This window comes from Mustela putorius, unplaced genomic scaffold (assembly GCF_011764305.1).
Source record: "Mustela putorius furo isolate JIRA1106 unplaced genomic scaffold, ASM1176430v1.1 tig00003875_pilon_pilon_pilon, whole genome shotgun sequence".
In the NCBI taxonomy this organism is placed as follows: Eukaryota; Metazoa; Chordata; class Mammalia; order Carnivora; family Mustelidae; genus Mustela; species Mustela putorius.
The window spans coordinates 2,145,089-2,170,953 of NW_025422026.1; the positions used below are offsets into that span (position 1 = coordinate 2,145,089).

At 62.5% G+C, this 25,865-nt stretch overlaps 1 protein-coding gene across 2 annotated transcripts in view; it reads left to right on the plus strand.

Annotated features, from left to right (window-relative positions):
• LOC101679606 (cell migration inducing hyaluronidase 1) overlaps window positions 1-25,865 on the plus strand; it is a 128,822-nt gene that overhangs the window by 85,213 nt on the left and 17,744 nt on the right. For both annotated transcript variants that reach the window (XM_045067234.1, XM_045067233.1), the window contains exons 10-20: window positions 833-965; window positions 1,752-1,943; window positions 9,058-9,233; window positions 10,739-10,948; window positions 18,591-18,796; window positions 19,483-19,552; window positions 20,192-20,320; window positions 22,316-22,401; window positions 23,232-23,363; window positions 24,136-24,171; window positions 24,252-24,407. In XM_045067234.1, coding sequence (XP_044923169.1) covers window positions 833-965; window positions 1,752-1,943; window positions 9,058-9,233; window positions 10,739-10,948; window positions 18,591-18,796; window positions 19,483-19,552; window positions 20,192-20,320; window positions 22,316-22,401; window positions 23,232-23,363; window positions 24,136-24,171; window positions 24,252-24,407 — 1,526 coding nt within the window. The remainder of the gene's footprint in view (window positions 1-832; window positions 966-1,751; window positions 1,944-9,057; window positions 9,234-10,738; window positions 10,949-18,590; window positions 18,797-19,482; window positions 19,553-20,191; window positions 20,321-22,315; window positions 22,402-23,231; window positions 23,364-24,135; window positions 24,172-24,251; window positions 24,408-25,865) is intronic.

Consider the following 25,865-nt stretch of genomic DNA (forward strand, 5'->3'; position numbering starts at 1 on the left):
CCCCGGAGACCCCAGTCCGTGCCCAGCCCCGGGCTGGAAGCGGGGAATCAGGGAGACAGGCGGAAACCAGACCCTCGCCCTCCGCGGAGCTCAGGATCCCCAGGGGAGGAGACAGATGTCGAACAGAGGACGTTGGGCTGCGTGCCGGAACGCCGCAGTGGGGAGGTGTACCCGCTCTGTGGTTGGCTGAGTCTGGATTCGAATCTTGGCTCTGCCTCGGACTGGCTTGTTTGACCCTGGGCAAGTGACTCACTGCGGAAGGCTGGTTCCCTTATCTGTAGAGCCGGCGACCTCATTGTTGCCGTGAAGACGGAATGAGAGCATATGCCGAGCGCTTACCCCTGTAACTGCTAGGGCAGGGACGGTTCTCAAACTGGACTGCCCACTGGAACCACTTGGGCCACTTCTAAACCTTCTGATCCCCAGCCACACGTGGACACACCAGATCTGAGCCCCGGGGGATGGGGCCTGGGCATGAGTATTTTTAAGCCCCCCCCCCATGTGTCGATGAACAGAGGGGTCCTCAATAAATGGCCGGGGGTGGGTGGGTAGAAGTCCCAGCAAATCAGTGGTCTGGGTACGGACCACCCCGGCACCCCGGCGAGCCATGTCCCCACCCCGCGTCGTCACGTGGTCTTCCTTAGAACAAAACTGTTTTCTTAGCACAAAAGCGAGGCCTGGTCATTCCACGGTCACCTTGGGCCCGAGGAAACAACTCCGGCAGCAGGGACGGTTTTAGACGCGTGCGTGGATGTGTATGCCGTGCGTCATCGCCTTCCTCCGTTACGCACATGAAAATGATCGTGCTCTGTAATTCCCGTGCCGTTCCCAGGCCACGACGGCGGAGGGCGTTAACCTCACCACCGAGGTCGTCTACAAAAAAGGCCAGGATTATAGGTTTGTGTGCTACGACGGGGGCCGAGCCTGCCAGACCTACCGTGTGCGGTTCCTGTGTGGGAAGCCCGGTAAGCACCCGCGTGCCGGGGACACACAGCGCGGCCGTGCGCGGCTCGTTCCTTGAGCTGGCCGTTGGGGGTTTGGCTGCGACTGAGTCAGCTGCCCTGGGACATCTCGGTGACACGGTGCTTCTGCCAAACTCGCCGTGGATGGCCCTTCTGCGACCCGGGGGGCCGTGGGACGGTCCTCAGACTTGGCAGGAGCCGGCCAGGCCCCACCTGCCCGTACGCCTTTCAGGAAGGGGAAGGGCCCGGCCCAAGACCACGAGGCTGCCGTGGCCCCGGGCTGACTTCTTGCAGCCGCCCCTGCGGAGACGTCGTGAGCCCGCGGCCTCTGGGTGCTGTTATTTTAAACGCGGCTCCCGAGGTGCTCGTTAGGAGGGACGGGAAATGGCCGGGTTGTTCGCGGAGGCCCTCGGCCTGCCCCAGAAGGTGGTCATTAGGGATGAGTGCTCTCGGGGAGGGGGGGGCTTCCAGCTCCCGTAAATAATAGTTGAGAGGAACTGTATTTGTTTTGCATCTTGAGCAAAGTGGGTGTGGTGGGTGCCACGTTCAACTCTGACTAAAAAGTTGCTGGAAAATTCCCCTGCCCGGAGCTAATGAATGGCTCTTTTCTGCTACGGTTTTGTTGACTTCAAAAACCTGCACCAAGACGGGGATGGGCTGAGCCTGGCGATTTGGGTTTGGATAGGCAAACCTGGCATTTATCTAGGGAGGGAAAGGGAAGAGGCGTGGGGTCAAATGTTGGCCGAGGACGCGGGGTTCTACCTCAGCCCCTCCCGTCTGGACTTTCAGTGAGGCCCAAACTCACCGTCACCATCGACACCAACGTGAACAGCACCGTCCTGACCCTGGAGGACGAGGTTCGGTCGTGGAAGCCCGGGGACACGCTGGTCGTCGCCAGTACTGACTACTCCATGTACCAGGCAGAGGAGTTCCAGGTGCTGCCCTGCAAAGCCTGTGCCCCCAACCAGGTCCGAGTGGCAGGTGAGACTTCCGCTAAGCCCGCCCTGGGAAATCGCAACGGGTCCTGTATCTGTCAGCTATCGCCACAATAATGCTACGTAACAAAACAGACCTCGAACCCTCCGTACTTCTCACTCATACATCTGCCGCTGGTCCAGGGTCCAGCATCTCTAGACGGAGCTTGGCTCTGGGACGACAGCTGGGTTCTGGCCAGTCCGTGGGACTCTCGCTCTTCCCAAGGCATATTCTTCCCGTGGCGGGGGCGGGGTGTGTGTGTGGAAAGCTCCAGAGAGCAGAAACACAGAGGTTGAAGGGCCGGGGCTCAGGATTAGCTCTCACACCCACATTCCAACGGACAAAGCAAAAAATGTGCTTAAGCTCCACACACACCGGGGCAGGTCCGCAGATCTGTCCCATCAAGGTTGAGGGAAGGGAGTGACTCTTGTTAGACAATAAAGCCAGCAACCAGGAAACTTTAAATCTCTTCTTTCCGCAGCTTTGGCGCCTTTTTCTTCTCATTGTTGACTTAGTGGTACTGCAACATATATTATGCGAGTTTCCTGGAATCTCAGATTGTTAGGATTGAAAGTGTCGTCCCGGTCTGTGTTTATTGGTGGAGAGAGTTATGTCCCAGGAGGGCTCTTAGGTTATAAGCGGTGGAATCCAGCTTGACTCTCGTAAGCAAAAGAGGAATATGTCCAGCGTGCTTCTGGTCTTCAAGAAGGGATGTGCCCTGCTGCACGAGGACAGGGGCAGGGCTGCTTCGGGGGTCAGGGTAGTGGGAGCGTGTAGGCCATGTCTTCAGGGCATCACAGTCCTGAAGGTCCCTGGGAGGTCCCCGGGACATAGTCCTCATGCCACCTTCCAGGAAGACCGGGCCCCCTTGGGCTGGGGGCTCACATGGCCCTCTCTGGCAGTGCTGCTATTGAATGGAGAAAGGGGTCCCCCCCCCAAGGCAACTTGGGGAGGAAAAGGCCAGAAGAAAGGAGACTCCATCCCAGGCATCATAACCAGCAGCCAGTACAGGACCCTGGCCCCTGGCAAAGGTCTAGGGTTGAGGGAAAGAGGAGGAACATGGGTGGAGATGTATCCAAATTATCGGTCGCTTTGGAAATAAAACTACAGAAAGTCAAACAATCTTTTTGGCTGGTGGGGATGTGCTTAGGAAGGAATCTGGGGGGACGAAGGTTTAAAAAGCTGGGCAATGGTGCTAGAGCCCAGTCCCCTTGTCACACTCTCGGGGGCCGTGGGCCCTGGAGGCCGCCCCCCGCAGTCTGCGGCTGTGGTCCTGGAGGGCCGATCCTGCGAAGGGAAGCCCGTGGGTGTCCCGGGGCCGACGGGTTTGCTGCGCGTGGCTGGACTCGCGGCCGTGCTTGACACACTGACAGACTCTGCCTTTTTACACTGTGGGGATATTTTACAATAAGGATGAGTCCAATTAAATCTTCATCCAGTCAGAAAACAAGGGAAAGATGCGCGCGGATATAATACGTTCTGGTGTGAGAAGATCCTCCAACGGGGCGGGCTGGGGCGGGGGTTGAGGTTAGGAGAAGCTACTGAAATAGACCATCAATCTGTCTCTGAGCTTCTTGGCAGCGAGAGAAAGAAACATCACAGATTCCTTACTGTTGTCCGGGGACAAGGAGGAGAACAGAGGCCTGGAGACGCAGCTTCCCCGAGGCCCTGGGCCGGGGCTCAGGGCCGTGTGCACGGCGGCGAGAACAGTCCCCTGCAAGCTTTCCCCACAAAGACGCTCGGGACCAGCTCCGGCTGGACTCGTCTGTTAGACGGGGGCGCGCTGTTGGTCTCATTTCCTGAACACGTTTCGGGGAAGGCACTTTCCTTCTTTCCCGGCCTCTCTACCTCCCCACCCCCCCCCCAACCTTCCCTCCCCTCCAGCCCTTTCTCTCTCTGGTAGAGCAGAGGCTCGGAGTTGCAGGAATGCGGTTGCCAGCCCGTGACCTCAGACAAATACTTAACTTCCCCGTACCTCAGCTTCCCCATCTGTAAAACGGACACAACGATCATAGATCGTGACCCTTCCCGGGGTTGTGAGGATGGGCGGGTTGGACCCTTCAGGGTGAGGCCCTTTGAACAGCGCCCGGTATGCAGTAAGCGCTCCGTAAATGTCAGCACCCGGTATGCAGTAAGCGCTCCGTAAATGTCAGCAGCTGTCGCTGGCAGGATTCTGCAGTCGCGGAGCACCTGAGCTTGGAGGCGGACAGGGACAGTGCCGGGAGAGTCCATTCTGTAGGTAAAGACCCTCGTAGAGGGAGAAAGGCAAACACGTGCGTTGTTTTCAGCAGCCCCGGGCTGAGGCCGGTCCCTGGTCCTGTCCTGAGTGTCCTGAAGCCTCCGGCGTGGAGACGGGAGTCTGTGAGCGCAGGTGTCCCTGAGTGTCCCTCCGCCCCCAGGCTGGGCATGCCCTGCTCCTCTCCCGAGGACACACAGGGCAGAGGGAGGGAGAGCATCGTTTGTTCAACACAGGAAATGCCGACGGGGCAGGCCATGGGCCAGACAAATGTGTCCTCTGCCCGAGGGAGCTCACCAGGGTGCAGGTGGCCTGGACCGTCGGAGGGGGACGGCATAGTACAGGGCACTGTGCTGGGGACCCATGCAGTGTCCCAGCCATGAAGGTGGACCAGAGCAGCGGGGATGAGGGGCAGAGGGGCCGCGCGGGGCTGGGGGCGAGGGACACGGCTTCCCGCCGACTACACCAGCCTGTGGCATTCCCCCTGGGGGGAAAGCCTCCCCGCGTCCCCAGTTATGAGAGGGTGCACAGAGAAGCTCAGGCCCCATGAGGGTCAGAGCCACGGCCCTCCCTGTACGACTCCTGTGTCCCCGGGGCTGGTTCACGTGCACAGCCCTCCTGGGACCTCAGTGTCCTGGATGCTCGGCAGGAATGGCACTGAGACGGCTTGAGCTGATGCCAGTGTGAGGGTCCTGGGGTGGCCCGCGTGGTCTCTGGTGGGGTGGACGCAGGGGCACCTGGAAGGGTGGAAGGCCCCCCCAGGTCTGCCCAGTCCGGCCCCCATCTGCACCCCTGTGCCGGGCACCCTGAGGGCTGGGGGAGGGGGGCCAGGTTTCCCGTCCAGCAGCTCTTGAGAGCCGAGTGGCCCCGAGAGCGAGGGACCAGGTGCTGTTAGGGCTGCTGCCTCACCCAGCGGTGCGGCTGGGGAGCGGACACAGGAGAGCGGCCCCACTTGGTGGCCGACTCACAGGCCCAGCTGCCTCCTGAGCCTTCCGAAGGCTGGACGTTCGGTGGGATGGGGCCACTGTGGGCCCTGGTGCAGGGAGAGCAGAGATGTGAACTCTCAGGACCCCTCTCGGGCCCCTGCACGCTCCTCGGAGCAGCAGCCCATGTCTGTGTCTCTGGCAGCCCCGCACCCCTCCCTGACCCCCACCCCCAAGGCTGGGCTCCGAGTGGACCGTCCACTTGGTGTGGAGGCTTCGAAGTGCGACTGAAAACAGCGCCCCCTGGTGGGCATCGTCAGAAAAACCCCAGACCGGGGTGGGTGGGGGTGGTTGTTCAAGGGTGGGTCTTGGGGAGGCCCACGAGTCTCCCTTTCAGCCCAAGCCCGGCCCCCGGTGCCCCCCCCAGCAGCGGCATCTTGGGCCCCCCCAGGCTGGTTGCAGAGCGGGACACGCCCTCCTGGACCGTCCCTCCTCACGGCCCCCCAGTTCCAGGAAACAGGCCTCCGCGCCTGTGCAGGGTTTCCTGACAGCAAACAGATGGGAACCACCAAGTCACGAAAGTGTGAGTCACCTCGGAACATTCTGGAGCGCTGTTCTCCGCAGGGTGGCTGTCCGCACCTCCCGCCTCGCACCCGGAAACCTCCCCAGACCCCCTGCGTTAGCTCTCACGCTCCCCCCTCCCTGGCCCCAGCACGCGCCCCTCGGTAATACCACGGTTAACCTGCTCCTCGTACAGCTGTTCTCTGTTTCCCGTGACTGCCAAGCGCCTTACAAGACTGTCTCCTCGCTCCTCGTGGTCCCCTAACAACGTGGCAGCCCCGTTTCTGCGGGACACGGAGGAGGACACTCAGGTGCAGAGACGTTACATGTCCAGGACGGTCACCAGCCACATGAAGCTGTTCAGATTTAACTAAAATCCAAGTTTGGCAGTCTACGCCTCGGTCCTCCTAGCCCTCTTCCGAATGGCCAGTGGCTGTAGGTGGCCGGTGGCCAGCATCCTGGACGGCACGCCGTAGAGCGTCTCCCGCATCTCAGCCATCCTAGGAGGGTGAGCTGCTGTAGACCAGGCAAGTCTGTGTGGCCGACTGGAGCCAGGATTCAAACTCCGAGCTCCCCAGCACCCAGGCTCCCTGTCCTACTCCGTCCTCTGCAGGGTCTCCGCTCAGACGATTGGCCCAGGCTCCTGAGCTGTGTGGCTGAGACAGCCTCTCTGGGACCCTCTAGCCTGAGCCCTGCCCCATGACAGTGGCCTTCCTGGATTATTTAGGACAATCTGGGGGTCTTCCCTGGTTGGCCTCATGCACCAGAGCTGTGGGAAGCAAGGGAGGGAGAGCAGGGCAGGCAGTTCCCCCCGGGCAGCCCCTAACAATGGTCTGGGGGACGAAGGCCTATGAACGCGGCAGCAGGACCGATCGCCCCGCTTGGGGTTTTGTAAAGATCTTCTACGGGCTCCACAGTGCGGGGAGGAGGCAGTGGGAACACACTGGACACGTAGCTCTCGGCTGTTGATCCTGCACGCTTGGCTCACGGGACCCTGGTAGACACAGTCCCTCCATCCCCCACTCCCCGCATGGAGCAGCCTGGAGCTGTGAGGCAGTAGAGGGAGCCCTGGGCTCCTGTCTCCCCCGAGGACAGCGCCGGCCGCTGCACGGGCCATTAGGGCCACACCCATCCCTGCCACGTGCCAGGGGCAGTTCGAAGCTCATTCCAAGGATTAACTCTGTCCACAAGCATAGCTACGTTCAAGACACATGCTGGCAACAGCTCGATTTTACAGGAGGTCCCGAGATTCGGGGAGCGAGACGTGTGTGGGGACTCGCAGCCACTGTCCGAGTCAGGATCCAGAGCCACGGTCCTCTGCAGCCTCCCCCCTCCCTCTCCCGCTGTGTTCCAGAGGACCAGAGATCCCGGGGGAAGGGCCTCTGGTCAGCATTCTGCCCGTTCCCCACAGTTTAAGGGGGCACCGACCCCCAAAATGTGCATGCCATGAGGGGCGGCTGGACATCAGGGTATGTGTGCCTGGAAGGGAGGCCTGCTGTCCTGGCCACTGGAGCAGGATCTGGAAGGACATAGCCATCTGCTGCCCAGGCCAGGTGGACAGGGCCGGCCCAGCCGGAGGGCATCTAGGCAGGCACGCGGAGATGCAAAGTAGCAAAGTAGCAAAGCCAGGTTCAGGGAGGGCTGGGCGCTCTGCTCAGGCTGCCGCAGATGTGGGCGCGGGAGCCATGACACAGAAGCCCGCAGAGCCCGGGGTTTTGCCCTGTGTGTCTTGCAGGCTGGGAGCCCCCTCAGGGCTCCTCTCCTGTCTGTGGCCGGCAGCACTGAGCCTGCGCTCTCTGCACCACATCTTCCCTCCTGTGCTCAAGCCTTGGGGTCCATCCCTGGCCCTCCCAGAACCCGGCTCCTCGGGGGCCTGGCCCTCACGCTGGCTGGTTCCTGGGCAGCTCTGAGTGGCCTCTGGGGCACCGGTTGGCCGGTCAGTCCTTCTGCACGCTGGGAACAGTGGGAGGTGTGTTGCTGAGTTGAGGAGCCTTTGAAGCTTTTCTGGGTGCTGCCTGTTGTCCATTGGGATGTCCACTTGTGAGGAAAAGAAGGTCTGCGTCCAGCAAACGCAGAGGCACGATGCTGGGCAGGCCAGGGGTTTTGTGATCGAGCTCTGTGCGTCCGTGGCTGGACGTCGGGCGTTTGAAGCCGGTGAGCAGGGGAGGCTCCTTCCTCGCCAGCGATCGGACGCTGCTCTGTGCATGGTTTCCAATCTGCACTGCCCCCCTGCCCACCCAGATCTCTCAGATCCCCACGCAAATCTCTTTGTGCAAGAGACTCTAGTCCCCGCCACCCGCCTGGAGGCCCACGGCTCCGGCACGACGGTGACGCTCACAGAGCGGGGTCGGGGGCGGGAGACCAACCCGGGGTGGAGGGAGAGGCTCCCACACGGGCAGCCAGAGGGGACCCGGCTTCCCGACCTTGAAACCGTGAAGCCACGAGGCTCGGCGGCCTGAGCCGGCAGCCCCAGCAGGTGAGGAGCCAGCGGCTGCAGAGTGAACTTGCTCCAAATGCTCCGCTGGTCAGTGTCAGAACGTGGGCGGAACCGGAGTCTTCACGGCCCCCCCAGCTGATGAGCCCCCTTGAGAGGCAGGCCACAGTCTCCCTGTTCCATGAAGGAATCTGGGGCTGGTGTGGGGGCGGACTGGCGACCAGGAGGCAGTCCCAAAGCTCCCAGCTCCTGCGCCCCTGCACCGGGTGCACAAGCCGTGGTGGGGAGGGGGATGCAGCTGGAGGGGAATCAGATGGTTTGAGCCGACAGAGGGAGTGGGGCAAGTCCGGGTCACTTGTTCAGGGACTCGAGTGGCACAAAGGGGACTGGCATTAGCTAAAAGGGCAGCTGAGTTGGGCGGAAGAGTCTTTCAATCATTTTTGGGGATAGGACATTTGGATGAGTTTGGAGGCAGAACGTAAGGAACCCGTATGAGGGAGAAGAGAAGTTATGGGAGTCCTGGGCCCTAAGACTGCGAAGGGATGGGGCTGGGGTCAGGGTACACAGGAGAGCCCCCTGTCCTCGGGGCTGGCTCACCAGGGCACACCAGCATTCCTGTCCGGGGAAGGAGCGAGAATGGGGGCTGCCCACGGCTTCTGCTCGTCCTGTGACCGCACCCGCGGGAGTCTGGGAAGTGTGGTTCTCCTGGGGAGCATACGTTGAGCTCAAACTCGGACAGCCCCGGTACCAGCAAGCAGAAGGGGGGACCGATACGGGGGGACAAAGAGCCATTTCTGCATGGGCTTCAGGCTAAGTCCGCAGGGCTGTGGATCCCGGCTCTTCTTTCAGGAATGCACTTCCCTGGCTTCCTTCTTCCATGAAACAGACCCGGGGGACCCCCAGGGACCCCCGTGCACGTGCAGATACACGTGCAGCCGCCGATTTCCCACCCCCTTTCCGCCCTAGGGAAACCGCTGTACCTGCACATCGGGGAGGAGGTAGACGGTGTGGACATGCGGGCCGAGGTCGGGCTGCTGAGCCGGAACATCGTGGTGCGGGGGGAGGTGGAGGACCGGTGCTACCCTTACAGCAACCACGTCTGCAACTTCTTCGACTTTGACACCTTCGGGGGCCACATCAAGGTATGGGACCCCAGTCCGTGGGGGGACAGGAGCAGGAGCCAGGAACAAGTGCAGGGACTTTCTGGAAGGCAAGCCTCACCGCCCAGTGTACTGTTCCGGCAGTCGACTCCTGGCCGGAGGACAGGAGGGGGCCAACCTGGGGACGGCCGTCCACTCCCTGCTCACACGGCACCTGGGCTCTCTCTCTCCACGGCTCCGGCCACGCCCCTGCCCCGCTCTCTTGTCCAGATCTTCACCCCAGTCCTCTCCCAGAAGAGCCAGCATTTCACTCACACGAGTCGCGCTTACAACGGACGCATGAAAACCCAGACGCGAACGCAGGCAGGGAGACGAGCGGGACGTGGGAGCGCTGAGCGCACCCGGGAGCCTGCCGGTGGAGTGGAGGCGAGGACAGGCCCGGCACGGCGCAGTCCTGCAGGGCAAGGGAGCTCCGGGCGTCCTGGCGTTCGGCTCATGGGGGAGTCCTGCCCGTGTCCTTACCGAACGCGCCGTGTCCCGGCGTATGGAACATCACGATGCCCCAGTGCTCCTCGTGTGGCCGGTGCTTTCCATGACGTAGAATCACAGCCGGTAGATGCTGGGTGTCTCGGAGCTCCGTGCGGACGGTGCTCTTGAAGCCGCAGCCGTGTGCTGTCAGGATAAGACTTCCCGGTGCTCTGACTGAAGAAGGAGCGGGACCCACGGAGTGCTCAGCAGGGCTCCCCAGTCACCAGGGCCTCCCGAAGCCCTCGCTCGTGTTCCTGGTCAGGCTCTGGGGGTGGGGGGCCAGGGCTGTGCAGAGACCAGGCAGACTGGAGCCTGTTTCCCACTCCAAGAGCAATCCCTGAGCCATTGGCTACCCCCTTCCCGCTTTGCCCCCACGAGTCCTCGAGATGTCCTTACCCAAGCGGCATTCCGCTCGACACCTGCTCTGGGGAGGACGGCTAGCATGTCCTCAAGATCCTCCTACTCTTGGAGCAGCAGGCTGAGCCCCGCTTCAGACAGGAGCTGTTTCCAGACTGTGCTTTTACAGTGGGTTCCTGGAGCAGAGACCCCACGGCTCGTCCGCACACCTGGGGTCCTGGGCGGATGGAGGTTCCCGGCTCAACGTTCCCATGCTTCCAGCAGGAGGGCCCGCAGCCCGAGGGCCAGAGCACAGGCTCCTTCTGTCCCTGGATTCCCATCCTGCTGGGGCCGGGTTCATGCCAGCCTCGCCCCGGCTTATCTCTGGGGCTTCCCCTTCCTCGAGACACTCAGCCACTTAGTAGGGAGGGCAGGAGTGGAGGCCAGCCCCGGCTGCTCCAAGCAGTTCACCGCCTCGTAACATCCGTGCGTTATCCAAAGGCCCTTGGTGCCCGGGCGGTGAGAGGGCCAGAGGCCCTAACCCGTCTGCACACCGTATGTCAGATTCGCTGCATGGCCGAGGCAGGGGTTAGCGAGACACTGGGCATGCTGGGGACGCGGCCGCGGTGAGGGGCTGGGGGGCACCTCTCCGGCCCTTCTGACCCTCGCCTCTCCTCTTGCAGTTTGCACTGGGCTTTAAGGCGGCGCACCTGGAGGGCGTGGAGCTGAGGCACATGGGGCAGCAGCTGGTGGGGCAGTACCCCATCCACTTCCACCTGGCGGGCGACGTGGACGAGAAGGGAGGCTACGACCCGCCCACGTACGTCCGCGAGCTCTCCATCCACCACACGTTCTCTCGCTGCGTCACGGTGCACGGCTCCAACGGCCTATTGGTAAGCCCCGTCCCTCCCCTGTCCTCTGGTCCCTTCCTCTAATGCTTCACGCTGGATGGGTGTCTGGATCGGGACGTTTTAGTCTGGGGGCCACCGGGGATTGAACCATCCTTGGCCTGGAGTTCAGAAAGCTGTCAGTTGAGAGCAAGCGTCCTCCGGAGCAGACCCTGCAGGGGCATGACTTTGTTAGCCTGGCGGCCTGTGGGCCAGAGGCCTGTCTGGCTGTGCACAGCTGGTTCTTAGTTAAGGAACTAACTTACGGGGTTTCCAGGTGGCTCAGTCGGTTAAGCATCTGACTTCTGATCTCGGCTCAGGTACAATCTCAGGGTCGTGGGATCGGGCCCCACGTTGGGCTCCGTGCTCAGCAGGGAGTCTGCTGGAGAGTCTCTCCCCTCCTGTCCACCTCCCTCCTTTGCTGTCCGTTGCTCACACTCTCCCTCTCTCTAAAAAATAAATACATGAACTAAACTCATATCCTGTAGAAACTTTAGAAACTGGATGTTGTAAGTGGAGGGATCCAGGCTGTGTTTTGTTTGCCTTATGAAGAAACACTCAGTGATCTTTACACTAAACTGATAATTTTACACCAAACCAGCCTTTCTTTAAACTTAACGTCCTCCACGAACTCAGAGCCAGATGCCGCAGACGGGCCTGTGCGCGGAATTCAGCAACGGGCTGTTTTCTTTGCCTCCAGTGGTGTTTGAAGAAACATCTGAATTAGGTCCCGTCATCTAAAAATTAAGTGATTTCCCGTAGAACTCTGGATTCTTGGCTTCTCTCGGAAAGTGGCCCGAGGTGGCAGGTCAGACCGCACGGCTGTGTGGCACAGGGGCTGGGGGCGTGTGTCCTCTGCCGCTTCAAAGGCCCCCTGAGAGGAGAGGAGAGTGCTGGGGCCTCGTCCAGAAGCGCGCGGGTTCCAGAGCTTGGTCCAAGGCTTGTGAGCTGGGGCGTCTTGGGCAAATCGTTGGACATCCCCAAACCTCTGCTGTCCTCCACGGCCAAGTGGGGAGTCACAGCCAGCTCAGGGGGCTGTGAGGGGCAGGGGCACAAGGGAGCCCCAGGCCAGCCACCTGCCCACCGGCTCACGTCGGGGCACTGACCAGGAACCGGCCAGTTCTCCGTGGCAGGGACAGGAGGGCTGTGGCTGGAATGATCGCCGAACGTGGGGGCAGTTTGGGGCTCAAGGAAGAAGAAAGGAGAACGTGTTCTCCAGTTTCTCGACAGCAAGGTGGCCAACAGGTGGGAAAGGCCGGGAGCGCGGTACCAGACAGAGCGTGAGCTCAGCCTCCGGGGCCTGGGTGTCCATCTGACTCCTGCCATGGACCTGTCGTGCATCGTGGGCCAGTCGCTTCCCCTCTCATGTCTGTTTTCTCCTCTGTAAAAGCCCACGGGTGAGTGCGCACGGACGGTGCGGCCCCGGGGGCGGGTGTGGGCTGTTCTGCTGGTCTGCCTGGCGTGCGGAGCGAGTGCCGCGCAGACCCTCGGGGGCGTTTTCTGGCAGGGTGACGGCTGAGCTCGGAACAGCGGCGGATTGGTTAAGGAAGATAACAGGCCGGCGTCTGGGAGTTCTGCTTGCTCTAAGCGCTCGTTCTCACGTTTCGTTCTTAAATCGAGCTTCTGTTGTCCTTCACGTCCGTTCACGGAAGAGGCCGATGTTAGGGTTCCCAGCAGCGGCATCGGTGCCAGCAGAGGCCGAGCTGCTTCTCAGGGCAGTTGCACACACACACACACACACACACACGCACGCACACTGTGGACACACGGCCATTCTCGCATTCCCTTTTGTCCCGCGTGTGGTGCAGGGCACGACAGGCCGCTCTCGTGGCTGCCCAGTGAGAACGGGAGAACGAGACGGGTTTGGCCATGTTGGTGGGGCTGTGCCTCCTGGGAGCCGCGGGTGGGGGTCCTGGCAGGAGGAACGGGCTCCCGCACGGGAAGCAGGGCGGGAAGCGGCTGGGGGCGCCGGATCCCGGGTCAGGCGGGGCCTCAGGCAGGCAGGGGCCAGGGTCGAGCGCAGGCCAGGAGTGGCCCTCAGAACCCGCTCATTTGGAGCCGCTCGACGGGCCAGCTGCACCCACACCAGAGATTTTCGGAGCCAGAGACTTGGACAACATCTTGCTGCTCTCCCTATGCCAAGGCCGTGCTTCTGTCTGGTGCTGGGCAGCACTGACCAGCAGAACGGGAGGGAGCACCCATCAGCTCCCCGGGTGCCAGCCAGAGACTGGGCTGCCCTAGGCCTAGCCGAGGGGCCGGCCGCCTCATCCCACTGGCCACGCAGGGCTCCGGCTGCACTCAGCTCGGGTCCCCGCCGGACGGCCAGGCCGGGCTGATGGGCTGCCATCCGGAGCCACAGACCCAGGCGGCCCTTCCGAGGTGACACCTGTTGGCCCGGCTTAGCATCTGGGTGAAGAGAAGGCCTCGGGGCCCCGGACCCATAGAGGCAGCAGGATAACGGGGACCGCGCAGCCCTTCCCCGAGCGCCGCAGGCCGGGGCAGCCCTGGGGTTCGGATCGGCACCCCCACGTGCTCCACCGCGGGAGCAGAAGGACCGCACCGGGAGCCGCGCTCTCCCCGTCGGTAGCGGACGTTAGCGCCCCTCGCGCTGGCCTGAAGGACCTAGCAGCGGCCCGGCTGGTTTGGAGAGGTGTCTAGGGCCGGCGGGCGGAAGGAAGCCGAGCAGTGACGGAGCCTGGACTCGGAGTTAGAGGGCGGAAGCCGCTCGTACCGTCGAGGATGCCTTTACCCTCAGGCGGTTGCAGGCCCGCACGTGCCCGAGGCCCCTCCATGCCTCCCTCCACGCCTGGGCTTCCCCCGCCTGTGGACAGGCTCCGGTGCCCTCGTCCCAGGAAACAGCCTCCTTCCTCCCCCGACCCCGGCCCGGGCTGCCCACCTGCTCTCCTGTCACCACTCTTCCCCACCTGCTTCTGGAGACGGCGGTCCGGGCGCGGCGTTCCCGCCAACACCTGCTTCTCATTCCCCTCCTCGCCGACGAACACGCGGGGCTCTCGGTGTCTGCTCCCCCCAGCCCAGAGGAGGCTGTTAGGGCCACTGTGCGCCCCGGGAGCTCCGGCTCCACGAACCCGCCGCCCCTCCTCCCCGGCTCCTTACTCGCTCAGCAGCAGTGACCGCAGGCGTCTGCAGAACCAGCGGGCTGAGCGGACAGAGTCCCAGCCGCCTGTGTTCTAACGCCGCCAGTGTGGACTCCGGGGGCCGAGCCGAACTTTCTGAGCCTCCGTTTCCCTGCTGGGCAAGATGAGGTTGAGGACGCAGCCCACTGCAAGGGCTTTGAGGAGGACGAAGCCGGGGAACACATGTGGCAAACTCGGCTTTGGCGGGCCGTAGTTGGATCCCTGGGCCTCTCTGCGTCCTGTGCCCTGGGGAAGCTTCCCTGCTTCCACGAGCTCGTATTGGTCCCCTTGTCTTCTGTGTACGCACAGAGTAGACCCGGGAGTTTGGCAAACGCTGCCTCCGTGTCCTCCCCGCCCGCCTAGCACACTCACCGTGCATGCCGACAAAGTCACAGCCGGCGGTTAGACCACACTGACATGCTGGTCATCCTCTTGATGCCAAGACCCGAGGAACCGTGGAGCCCCCTTCACACGATGGCCCCGTCTACGGAACAGAGCAGGGGAGATGCCTCTCGGGAGACTGACGCCAGCAGTGGTGCTTTCTTTGAAACCAGGTGGTCACCACAGAAGCCCCAGGATGCTGGCCAGTGCGGGATGCAGCTGGCCCTCAGAGAAAGGCTCTCCTGTCCGTCCCCTTCAGGCAGGCAGCTGGAGGCCCATGATGGGCTCCCCCTGCATCTCCGTGAGGTTCTGAGCTATGGGGCAGGCAAGAGGGCCGCAGGGGACCTGCCTGCTCTCTCCTGGGAGCAGCGAATCTGTCCCAGAGCTTTCGAGGGAGGTAGAAAGACTCCGGTATGGATTCTGTCCGCTTCCCCCATCCCTTCCATTTTCAGGGCAAAGAGGCGGTGGGAGCAGAAAACCATCCTTTCCTTCGTCCCCACCTGGTCCATGGCTCGAAGTGTGTGGTCATTGGTGCAAAGGCGTCTGGGGGCCCCACACCTGGCTGAAGCCCACCCCCCCACCGCCGTCCAGCCTCAGGGAGTCACCAGTCCCGCAGCTTTCTCCTGCGGATACGGCTGTGGTCCCTTACCCTGGGCAGCGGGCGCCCAGCGCCTTCTCTCCCCTCCCAGATCTGGGAACCACGGGCCAGGAGTCTGTTGGCCCCGTTTCCCGGTTTCTCGCATTCAGTCTCACTGGCTTTTGGATTCCGATAGCTGCTCCCAATTCTCCTTCCCGCCTGAGCCCCCACGAGGAAGTCCAGACAGCGGCGCTCCCTTTCCCCCAAAGTGGGCCAGGCCAGGGCTTCTGCGGGCGGATCAGGGAAGCGGTGCGCTGGGGAAGAGGGCAGGTGCGTTCCCCATCAGCTCGGGGAGCAGCTGGCCGTGGGCGCCAGGCCTCTCTTTCCCGGGCTCCCTTCCCGACCGTGCCTCTCTGGGGCGGCCTCACGGGGCCCGGTCCTTCCTGGCGGGCAGAGCACGACCTGGTTCTCTACGGCCCTTCTTGGCTTCTGTCTGCCTGGTCACATACTCCTTGAGACTCGGCAAAAATAGGTTCTTTTCTTCAGTGGCTTGAAGAACTCCAAGTGAGTGGTAGAATCTGGAAATGCGTCTTCCAGTCTGATTGTATCTGGGGTCAAGTTTCTCGCTGGTCTGGGCGGTTTCACACTCGCCCGGGGAAGGTGGAGGCAGGCGGCAGCTGCTTCTTCTCGCCGGTGGAGGTCGGTCTGCACACAACCCTCCACTTCATAGGCTTTTCCCCAGCGTTGTCACTGACTACTTCCTCCTGTCCTCTAAAATCATGTCCGGGTTCAGGCAATAAATTACATGGCCGCTTCCGATGAAGCAGCCCCTGAGGGCTGAGCCCTTTCCTCCTTCGTAATCTCATGCCGGGACCCCACCGGACTGCACTCGAAGACCTGAAACAGCTTCTGGGAATCCCTGTTGGCACGGCCAGCCCTCCGCAGGGCTGACGCGCCGACAAACGGAGGGAAAGGTGTGATTTGCGCTTGAGAGCGGGGTGCGGGCTGCGGGCTAGCGGCCCAGGGACTTGGTGGCCCCCTGCAAACCCGTACCGTGTTGTCGGGGCGTGCGGCTACGGGGTACAGATTCGTCTGTCTGCCTCTCTGTCTCGGGCTGTGTCAAAGTGTAAATACTCAATTCTGGGAAACGTTCTGAGGCAGAAGAATCAGAGACCTAAGAGCCAGCCTTTAGAAGCACCTGTCACCCCGGGGCGCCTGGGAAATAAATGTGCAGCAAGTCTGTGGCTGAGCCAAGGCTTGGACTCGTGTCTTCTGCTCCCACCCAGCCCTTTCCGCCACCTCACCGCGCTGTCCCCTCCCTCCGCTGTCCCCTCCGCGCCCGTGCCGTGCCCGCCTGTCCCCGATGAGAAGGCACAAGACGAAAGGGCTTGTTTCCGTTGGGGGCTGTTGACAACTGGTAGAACAGAACAGAACAGAACAGAATCGGCAGACGGAGAATCCGGTCGGAAGGCGAAAGGGAACCACACTGTGGCAGGAACTGAACGAGATGACGTCTGTGACACATTCGACACCCCACAAAGGCTAGCTCTTGTTATTCCTTTCGGTGGGGACTTCTCTCCAGCATACACCTCGAGGGTCTTGGAGGGAATCTCCTCCCGGGGCCTTGGTTGAAATGAGCGTCCCCGACTCATCTTTCATTCCCGTGTCTCCAGAGAAGGGCCACGCGGGGTGTGGTCGGGACAGCGGGGAAAGTGGGCGCTTCGGATTCTGAAAGAGCCGTGGGCAGGAGGCGGGAGGCCTGGGTCTGAACACGGCTCCGGCTCCGGGTTCGTGAGCTCGCGGGGACCCCCCCACAGCCCCGCTCTGGGCAGCAGTGTCCTCCTCTGTAAGTGGCCGCCTGGGACTTGCTCGAAGCCGGCCCCGCAGGCCCCAGCAGCCCCCGCTTCCTCCCTGCTTGTCTTTCCAGGCTGTTTATAAGCTGCTTTCCCAGCGGACTGGGACAGAAGGAGGCCGCCCCATCGGATGGCCCTGGTGTTTACTCACTGCTCAGTGAGGGACAGAATAGGACTCCAGATCACGCCCTTGCCAATGACCAAGGATCAGGGAGGGACGTGGAGGGAACACAGCCGGCCTGGAACAAGGCAGCCTGTGTGTTTGGATCCTCCCCTGTGGGGCGAATGGACACAGTAAGAAAGCGGGGGTCCCAGCCCTGCCTGGCTTTGCACACATGGGTGGCACGACCTTGGGCAAATCACTTCATTTCCCCGAGTCTGTTTCCTTAGCTCTAAAAACCAAACAAAGCCAAAAACCAAAACCAACTCTTCTAGAATTGTGTAAGACCTCAGCAAGATGAATAGGACGTGAAGGGTCCCGGTTCTGGATGCTTCTAGAACGTAGCTGTCTGGACATTGGAGCAGGCAGGCTCTGTCCTAGGGAGGAGTGCGGGGTGGACTCCGGAGTCTGGGGTGCTCACCTTGGATCTGTGCGTCCCCGCCAGAGGGAATTACGCCAACCTGGGGAGTGCTTGGCAGCAAGTGTCTGAGACATTTTTGTTGTCACACTGAGGAATGCTGCTGACTTGTGGTGAGGACAGAATGCCTGGAACGTTGTTAAACATCCCACAAGGGACAAGATGGCTCCCTGAAGTGTTAAGGGTACTGATGGGGAGCTGTTTCGGGATGGGGTCTGGATGTTCCGGGACCTGGCTTGCTGGTAGGTGCGTAATCCGTGCGGATCGAACTGATGTCCTAGGGTGAGGGTCGAGATCTCAGTGACGTTCAGTGGGTATTTCTCGCCATCGTCAGTGCTCTGCCGTGGACATGCTACCTTTGAGGTAGTGAGTATCCCGTCTCTGGGGCATTCAAGTAGAAGCGCCATGCCCGTGTGTCCGGAGTGCTCACAGGCTGTCTGGCCTTGGGGAGGGAGGCGGCTCAGGCCAGAGACCCCGTAAGGACTTTTTAGTTCTGAGAGTGATGTGCTTGTGGGGTTCAGACCCAGAAGGGGCTTCAGAGATTGTGGAGTGGGAGTCCCTCACCTGTGACGGGGTGAGGGAGCCGAGTCCCCCGGGCCACCAGGCTGTGCTGCTGGGACGCCCTGCTGGGACCATGCCCCGTGCTCTCAGTGTCTGCTTCCCCCGCTGACTCGGGGACTCCCGGACGTGGAGGAGCTGGAGTCTGCGGCCGTCTCTGCCTCTTGGCCCGAGGGTTGCAAATGTTGCCCAATGTACATCGTGGGCCATGGGGAGGGCACAGCCTGTTGGACTCAGATGCTGCCCCCCAGGGGAAGCTGTCCTCCGCCCTTTCCCGTGAGCTGGGTTCTGTGCAGTTCCTCCTCGTAGGCTGTGTCCCGGGGGCTCTCGCCTGCGTGGGCCCCGCCTCTCACACTTTGTCCCTGCCCCACCGTATGCTGGGAGGGGTTTAGACGTCCCGGTCCCAGCCCCCGGGCCGCGCACCTGTGCCAGGCCCCTCCCTAAGCCGGCGGGGTTCCTCACGGGACCTGGGGTGCTGCCCGTGCCCTGTCACGTTCGCGGAACAAACGGCTAGGCTCGGGAACACCGGGACGCTGGGTGAGAGGCCCCCGGTCTTGATCCCCGCAGGTCAAGGACGTGGTGGGCTATAACTCTCTGGGCCACTGCTTCTTCACGGAGGACGGGCCAGAGGAACGGAACACCTTTGACCACTGTCTGGGCCTCCTCGTCAAGTCTGGAACCCTCCTCCCCTCCGACCGTGACAGCAAGATGTGCAGGACCATCACAGAAGACTCCTACCCAGGCTACGTCCCCAAGCCCCGGCAGGACTGCAAGTGAGTGCCTCCCCCTCCTGCCACGGGCCACCGCAGGCCCGCGCCCCGGAGGGCCCTGCGAGCAGGCGTTCGCTCTCCTGCCCCAGCCAGGCCTCTGACCTCCGCACCCCGGGGCTTCTAAGTGGCTTGTGCCTCCCAGCCTTAGCCCCCTACGGCCCTCAGTCTCTCAGCGGAGGCCACGGAGGCCACGGAGGGCCTGCTGTCTACTCCCTCTTTCTCTGCTCACCTGTGGCCATCATTCCTGTCCACAGAGAACCACTGTTCTCATCCTCGGGCTTCCCCTGACGTCCCGTGGCCCTCCTCTGCGAGGCTGTGGGCTGCCCCCCAGGAGCCCCAGTGGGTACCCGCGGGCACGAAGCGTCCTCTCCCATTTGGAGACAGACAGGACAGCCCGTGTGGTCAGCCTTCCATTGTGGGCCTCTCCCCGAGTATTGACCCCTGTCTGGGGCACTGGTGGCTTCTCCTCATTGGAGAGCCGGGCTCCGACTTCAGCCACCAGTGGCCTCCACCTCAGCGAGCCCCGTGCCCCCTTTGAACTGCGAGCCCTCGAGGCGCGGAAGCCCACCGCCCTCGCACGAGCGAACTGGGTTTCACAGCGAGCTAAGGGTTTCTCATGCCTCGGGTGGGGGCCAGGGCAGCCAGCAGCCCCTGGGTGACGTCACGCGGTCTCTGCCCCACCCCCGCAGTGCGGTGTCCACCTTCTGGATGGCTAACCCCAATAACAACCTCATTAACTGTGCGGCCGCGGGCTCCGAGGTGAGCAGAATGACCCCTTCTTCTTCGACAGGAAGTAAACCAGGGTGGCGGGGAGGGGGAAGGAGCCCCTGGTCAGGTTCAGCTGGGACGAAGGGGTCCCGTGGGCTTGGCTTTAAGCAATGGCCCCTGTACCTTTACCATACGGGGGATCAGAGCACTTGACTGAAACGACTGATTAGTCCATGGAAATGGGTGTGGCTTGGCGCGTGTCCTGCCCACCGGAGCTCTCAGCTGAAATGGTGTAATTGGTGCATCAACCCTACGCGGCAGGGGCCTGTCCCGTCCACCTGCTGGTCAGGGAAGCCATGGCAGGGAGGGCGAGCGTGCCCAGGGGCACCGATGGGACTCCAGCGCGGTGTTCTGTCCACACAGCCTTGCTCTCACCCACTCCTCCCCGCCACTTAGCATCCATGGGACCCCAGGGGTCAGGTGCCGTCTCTGGGCCTCACTGTCCAGAGCTGCACAATGAAAGGGAAGAGCCAGGATCATCATGGAGCCCGAGCCGGCCGTTTGGGGAGGGGCGGCAGGGGGCCCGATCTGGGGCCGTGCTGGGTCCTGCCCCCGTTGGGCCATTCTGCGGCCCCAGCAAGCAGCCTGCAGGGCTGACCTCTGTGGCTTCCCCCGCACGCCCCCCAACAGGAGACCGGGTTCTGGTTCATCTTCCACCACGTGCCCACAGGCCCCTCGGAGGGGATGTACCCCCCAGGCTATTCAGAGCACATTCCGCTGGGGAAATTCCATAACAACCGAGCACATTCCAACTACCGGGTAAGTCTCTCCAGACGCCGCCTCCCCGGCCAGCCTGGCCGACCTCCCGCCCGGGCCTGCAGGTTTTCAGAGCTGGGACAGCCTGCTGGCTGCGGCCCACGGTCACAGGGTTCCTAGAGCCCGTCTGCAGAAAAGCAAAGCCTCCTGGGCTCCTGCCGTTCTTAGCGAGAATGTCCCACGTTGTGCCTCCCTTGGCCCTGCCTTAGCCTCTGGTCAGAGCTGGAAGCAGCAAGGGCTGCCTGACCCTGAAGGCGGAGCCTGACCTGCCAGCTCGGGAGCACCAGGCGCCCGTTCTGAAGGAGGCTGGAGGCGCGTCCTTCCCTCCGATCCTGCTGCTTTGTTCCCGGAGGTGGGCTGCTCCGTCCATGCAGAGCCGAGGGGCAGGTGGGAAACGGAAGCTCCTAGTCCAGAACCACACTGGGTGCCGGGAAGGCGGCCTGGGACTCCCGCGGTGTCGAGGACGCCCACCCGGGACAGCAGCAGGATGGAACCAGGGGACACAGAGCGGGGGAGCCAGGCTGAGGCCAGAGGGGGCACCCGGGGGTGCAGAGGTGGCCTTGGGGGGCTGGTGCAGTGTGCACTGGTGGAGGCTGATCTTCTGGTCCAGCCCCTACTGGGACAGAAGAGGAAGCCGAGCCCGGGAGGGGATGGATGCATCAGGATGGAGAGAAAAAACCTCCTGCAGAGGATTACTGTGGAGAAGGGAATCCTCTTGGAGCCGGCCAGGCTTACACCCACGGTGGGGTAGGAGAGGGGCCTGCCAGCTCGGGGCAGCAGAGGGGACTGGGTAGCATTGGGGCCCAGAGGCCAAGCATGATGAGTTTCTCGGGACAGAGAGTAGAGACGCAGGAGCAGGGGTTCCTGAGGCTGTCCTCGGCTATACAAGATTGGCACAGAGGTGAAGGGCACAGGGCGGGGTCGGCCAAGCCGGGGACAGGCTGGGCTGGCTGCTTGTCGGGACCCCTTCCTTGAAAAGCCTTCCCCTGAGCTGGACACTGGGCCAGGTAGCGCCAGGATGGGGGACTTTCGAAGCAGGGGGCTGTGCGCAGGACAGGAGTTCGGCAGGGACTCAGGGGCCCAGGCAGGGAATGGGCAGGGTGAGGAGGGAGGGGGCAGGAATCGCAAGCTGCACTGATTGGATGGAGTCCTGGCGTGGTGCCCCCCCAGGAGCCCCGCCCCTGCTCCCCTTGGGTGAGATCCTGTCTGGAGTGATGGTCCGGGGCCAGCACTGGGACTTTCGCCGTTCTCTGATATCAGTGTTCTTAGCCTGTCTTAACGCAGGCCACAGCCGGGGCTTGGGGACAAAGGTCATGGCTCAGGAGCAAGGAGCTGGGGATCCGGCCCTTCGTCTTCCGACCCACAACACCCTGACTTAGGAATGCACCAGCCAGAGTGGCCTCCGGTTGCAGGAGAAGGGAGCCTGGGTCTGGGCCTTCCCAGGAGGCTTGAGGCCCGACTCCCGTGTGCCCAGGGCTGACCATGTAGACACCTTCAGGGCCAAACAGGAATGGAGGGTCTGCCCTTGAGTCAGGCAGGAGCCCAGGCAGAGCTGTGGGAGGACCCCAGACCCCCGCCTCTTGCGGGGAGACAAGACCTACATTCAGCAGTTCCTCTAAGTCTCTGCAGACACGTTTTCCAGGAGCGTGTGCCTGTCGCCCTTGACATGGGGCCCAGGCTTTTAACTGCCCAAAGCAAGGTGAGTTCCGGGCACGGACTTCGCTGCGTGACCCTGGACGAGACACGTAACCCTCCAGACCTCAGCTTCCTCACGCACACCTCCAAGAGGACGCCTTATTCCAGATTTGCTCTGAGCAAAGTTGAGCCATACGGGCTGCTCACCTCCCTCTCTGCAGACCCCATACTTCTGTTAATGCATCCCGACAGCACGGCTGGTCTTACTGGAGTGTGCAAGAGCGTGTGGTGAGGCTGGGCCTGAGGAGGTGCCTGAGCCTGGAAGTGGAAGTGACCGTGTCCCTCACTGTCCCCTCCCCGCAGGCTGGCATGATCATAGACAACGGGGTCAAGACTACAGAGGCTTCTGCCAAGGACAAGAGGCCCTTCCTCTCTATCATCTCTGCCAGGTAGTCACCCCCTGGGGACGCACGCACTCCCTGCTGACCTCCTGACCCACCTCCGCTCTCTTCACTCACTCACTCACTCGCTCATCGGGGAGCTGGTGAGTGCTTTCTCCGTCCTGGGCCTGGAGCTAGCGGCTGGCGTAGCGAGGTGAAAATCTGAGCGGGGCAAAGTCTGAAGTAGGCTTCGGCGATAGCCGTGGAAGGGAGATAGAAATCTCCAGAGGTTCCTGGATCCCTCAGCCACAGCTGTGACCTGGTCCATTGGCCAGTTGGGCCGAGAGCTACAGGGGAAGAGAGAAGTCGGGAGAATTGCACCCCTGGGCTCTTGGGACGGGACTGAGCTCAGCCGGAGGCCAGGAGGCCACTTTCCAAAGGTGCTTTCAAAACCTCAAGGTCATTAGACAGCTCAGTGCCCTTGAAAGAGGCCGAGGTACTTGGCCTGCTTCAGAGCGAGTGGCTTGGCGCCGTGATAACGTGGACGGCGGCATCTGCCGGTCTGGACGCCACCTGCCCCGCGTGCAGCCCAGGAGCTGAGCCCAGAGCAGGCGTGAGGTCGAGAGTCCCCCGTCGGTGGGGGGCTGGGCATTCCCAGCCCCAGGGGCCACACCGCACGCAGGGATCGCGCCTGGCCGGCTGGGCTTCCCTCTGCACTGTGAGCTGTCCCGGCCCGCGTCAGGTGGGGGCTCCTCGGCCCACGTGGCTTCTCTGACAGACTCCGCAGCTTCGTGCCAGAGCCCAGGGAACGGGAGCTGGGGGGAAGCTCACGGCCAGAAGGGGTTCGGCTCACAGCCTCCCAACCCGGCCACCTGTGCCCTCCCCACGGTGCGCTCCAGGTACAGCCCTCACCAGGACGCCGACCCGCTGAAGCCCCGGGAGCCGGCCATCATCCGACATTTCACTGCCTACAAGAACCAGGACCACGGGGCCTGGCTGCGCGGCGGGGACGTGTGGCTGGACAGCTGTCGGTGAGGAGAGGGCCGTGGGGTCCGGGACAGGGAGGGGCTGACGTCTCCCCACACGGGGGCGAGGAGAGCAGGGCGGGGAGGAACAGGCACGTGGGCTTCGGCCTTCTGGTCCCTCGCGAGGCAGCGGTGCTGGCCGGCGGGGCCGTGCTCTGGGCCCCTGCCGTGCCCTGCGTCCTGGTTGCGCTTGTCACCGGGCTTCCCGAAGACACAAATGATCACCTCCATTTGGGGGACGGTAAGCCGAGGCTGAGTTTAGTGACCAACCAGCAAGTGGTGGAACTGGGGCTTGAAGTCACAACTTGCGGGACTCGGAAGCGTGGCCACAGCGTAACTGTGACCGTGGGTGCCCCCCTTCCCGGCACTGCCGGACCCCTGGGAAGAAGCTTGGCGTCTGTCTGTCCTCCTTGCTGGGCTGGGGAGCTGGAACCGCCTTTATCGAGGGCCCCAAGGGTGGCCCTTCGAGGGAGGCAAGGTCCTCCACGGTCCAACCTCATGCTTAGCCCTGGAGTCACGGGTGGGGACGGGGGACAGGAGGCAGCTCACAGAGCCTGGTGTGTGTGCTGCCGAGGGGCAGTGTGGCCTCAAACACTGAGCCCCATCTTTGCAAGCAGAAACCGAGTGGGAGAGCCCCCAGCTCCCTCAGCACAGCCCGTGCCTCCTTCCCCACACAGTGTCCACGGTGCACAGCTGGGGACAGGGAATGGTCCTTTCTTGCACAGCTTCCCCGAGTGTGCAGTGAGGGGAGGCTCTGACTGTCCGCTCTTGTCCCCAGGTTTGCTGACAATGGCATCGGCCTGACCCTGGCCAGGTAAGGGCAGCCGTTGTTGTGTTGAGCCCTCCATGGGAAGCCGCTCTGGACCGCTCAGCCCAGACACCTTCTCCCTACAGCGGTGGGACCTTCCCGTATGACGACGGCTCCAAGCAGGAGATAAAGAACAGCCTGTTTGTTGGGGAGAGTGGCAACGTGGGGACGGAGATGATGGACAACAGGATCTGGGGCCCTGGCGGCCTGGACCACAGCGGCAGGACCCTCCCCATAGGCCAGTAGGTTTGCAGCCTTGGCGGCTTCCTCGTTGTGTGGCTTGTGCTACGTGGCAGCAGTGGAGAGAATGATGCTGGTGATTTCCACCTGCTGGCGGTCAGGTCCTCTGTCTGTGACCCGGCAGGGAGATCACTCAACCCAAAGGCACTAGCTGGCAGTGGGGTGAAATCAAGCACGGGAGAAAGGAATTTAGAAAAACAGTGTGGGAGACCCTTCCACAGGGCCACGTGTCGATGGGAACGCAGCGGGTTCTGGGAACACATTAGTGGCGTTCAGTGTCCAGCTCAGCGACCACGGCTCTTTCGTCTCCGTCATCCTTCTGAGGGTGGGGGACAGACAGACTCAGGCCCATGGGGAATGACCAGGAATGGGACAGAACCCGAGGCCGTGTCGCACACAGATGGGGAGCTTGGATGGGAGATGGGGTCCCGCTCGGGGGAACAGCTTGGGAGGTGTTGTCACACCTCCTCGGGACGGCCAGGGCCATTTGAGACGAAACTCGTTCCCCGTGGGCCCTGGAGGTTTGAACGAGTTAGTGCAGGAAGAGATTCCTAGAGGCCAGGCTCGCTCCCCCGCAGACTTGTAGGGCTGCGCTGAGGGGCCGCCGGCGGGCAGTCGGGTGCACGTGGAGTTCGCACAGAGTGGGGACGAGGACAAACAAGTGGTTGGAGGGGGGGTGACCTGGAGAGCTGACCGGCTCAGAGATCAAAGGGACGCAAGGGACGTGGCCAGTTCCTCAGGGAGCCTCATGGAGCAGGTGGGGGGGGGGGGATTTGTCTGGTGGTGATTCTGCTCAAACGTGAATCTGAACCAGACAGCAAGGCTCGGAGCCGGCCAGCAGCGCAGGGGCCCTGCTCGCCGAGTTCCAAGGGCCCCTCTGGCTCCCTGAGCATCTTCCCTTTCTCCCGGGAAATGTGATTCCTGCCTCGACGGGCCGGACACAGCCTGAAGCTCCCACTGCAGTGGGTGTGGCCTTTGCGAGGACTTTGCCAACGGAACCCGGGCCCCGCGGGCACAAGCCATCAGGAAGCCCTTGTTTTTGTCTGGTCTAAGGGCTGCACCCATCCCTTCGGGTCATTTTTATGAGCAAGTCGGCCTCTGCATGTTTGGGGTGGCTTTGCTGCGGGTTACCGGCTTCCCAGGGCCAGAATGTCCTGATGACGCCGGGGCTGAGTTCGTTTATGGAGGCCTGATGGGTCTGCCAAAGCAGGCAGGTTCCCCGCAGCCCCTTCACGAGCGGGGACTGTGCCCTCCCCATCATGGGGACGCGTCCTGAATGGGACTGGGCTGGGCTCAGGAGGAAATGAGCCCACGCTGTGTGCGCGGCGAGTACGGACGGCCGGTCCCCGGGGCGCACGACCCGGAACCTAGCACGGAGGCGCCCGCGAGAACCGCGGCTCCAGGCCCTGCTGCTAATCGACTCCTTCTGCAGATGCAGAAGTGCAGGAAGTCCTTGGGGC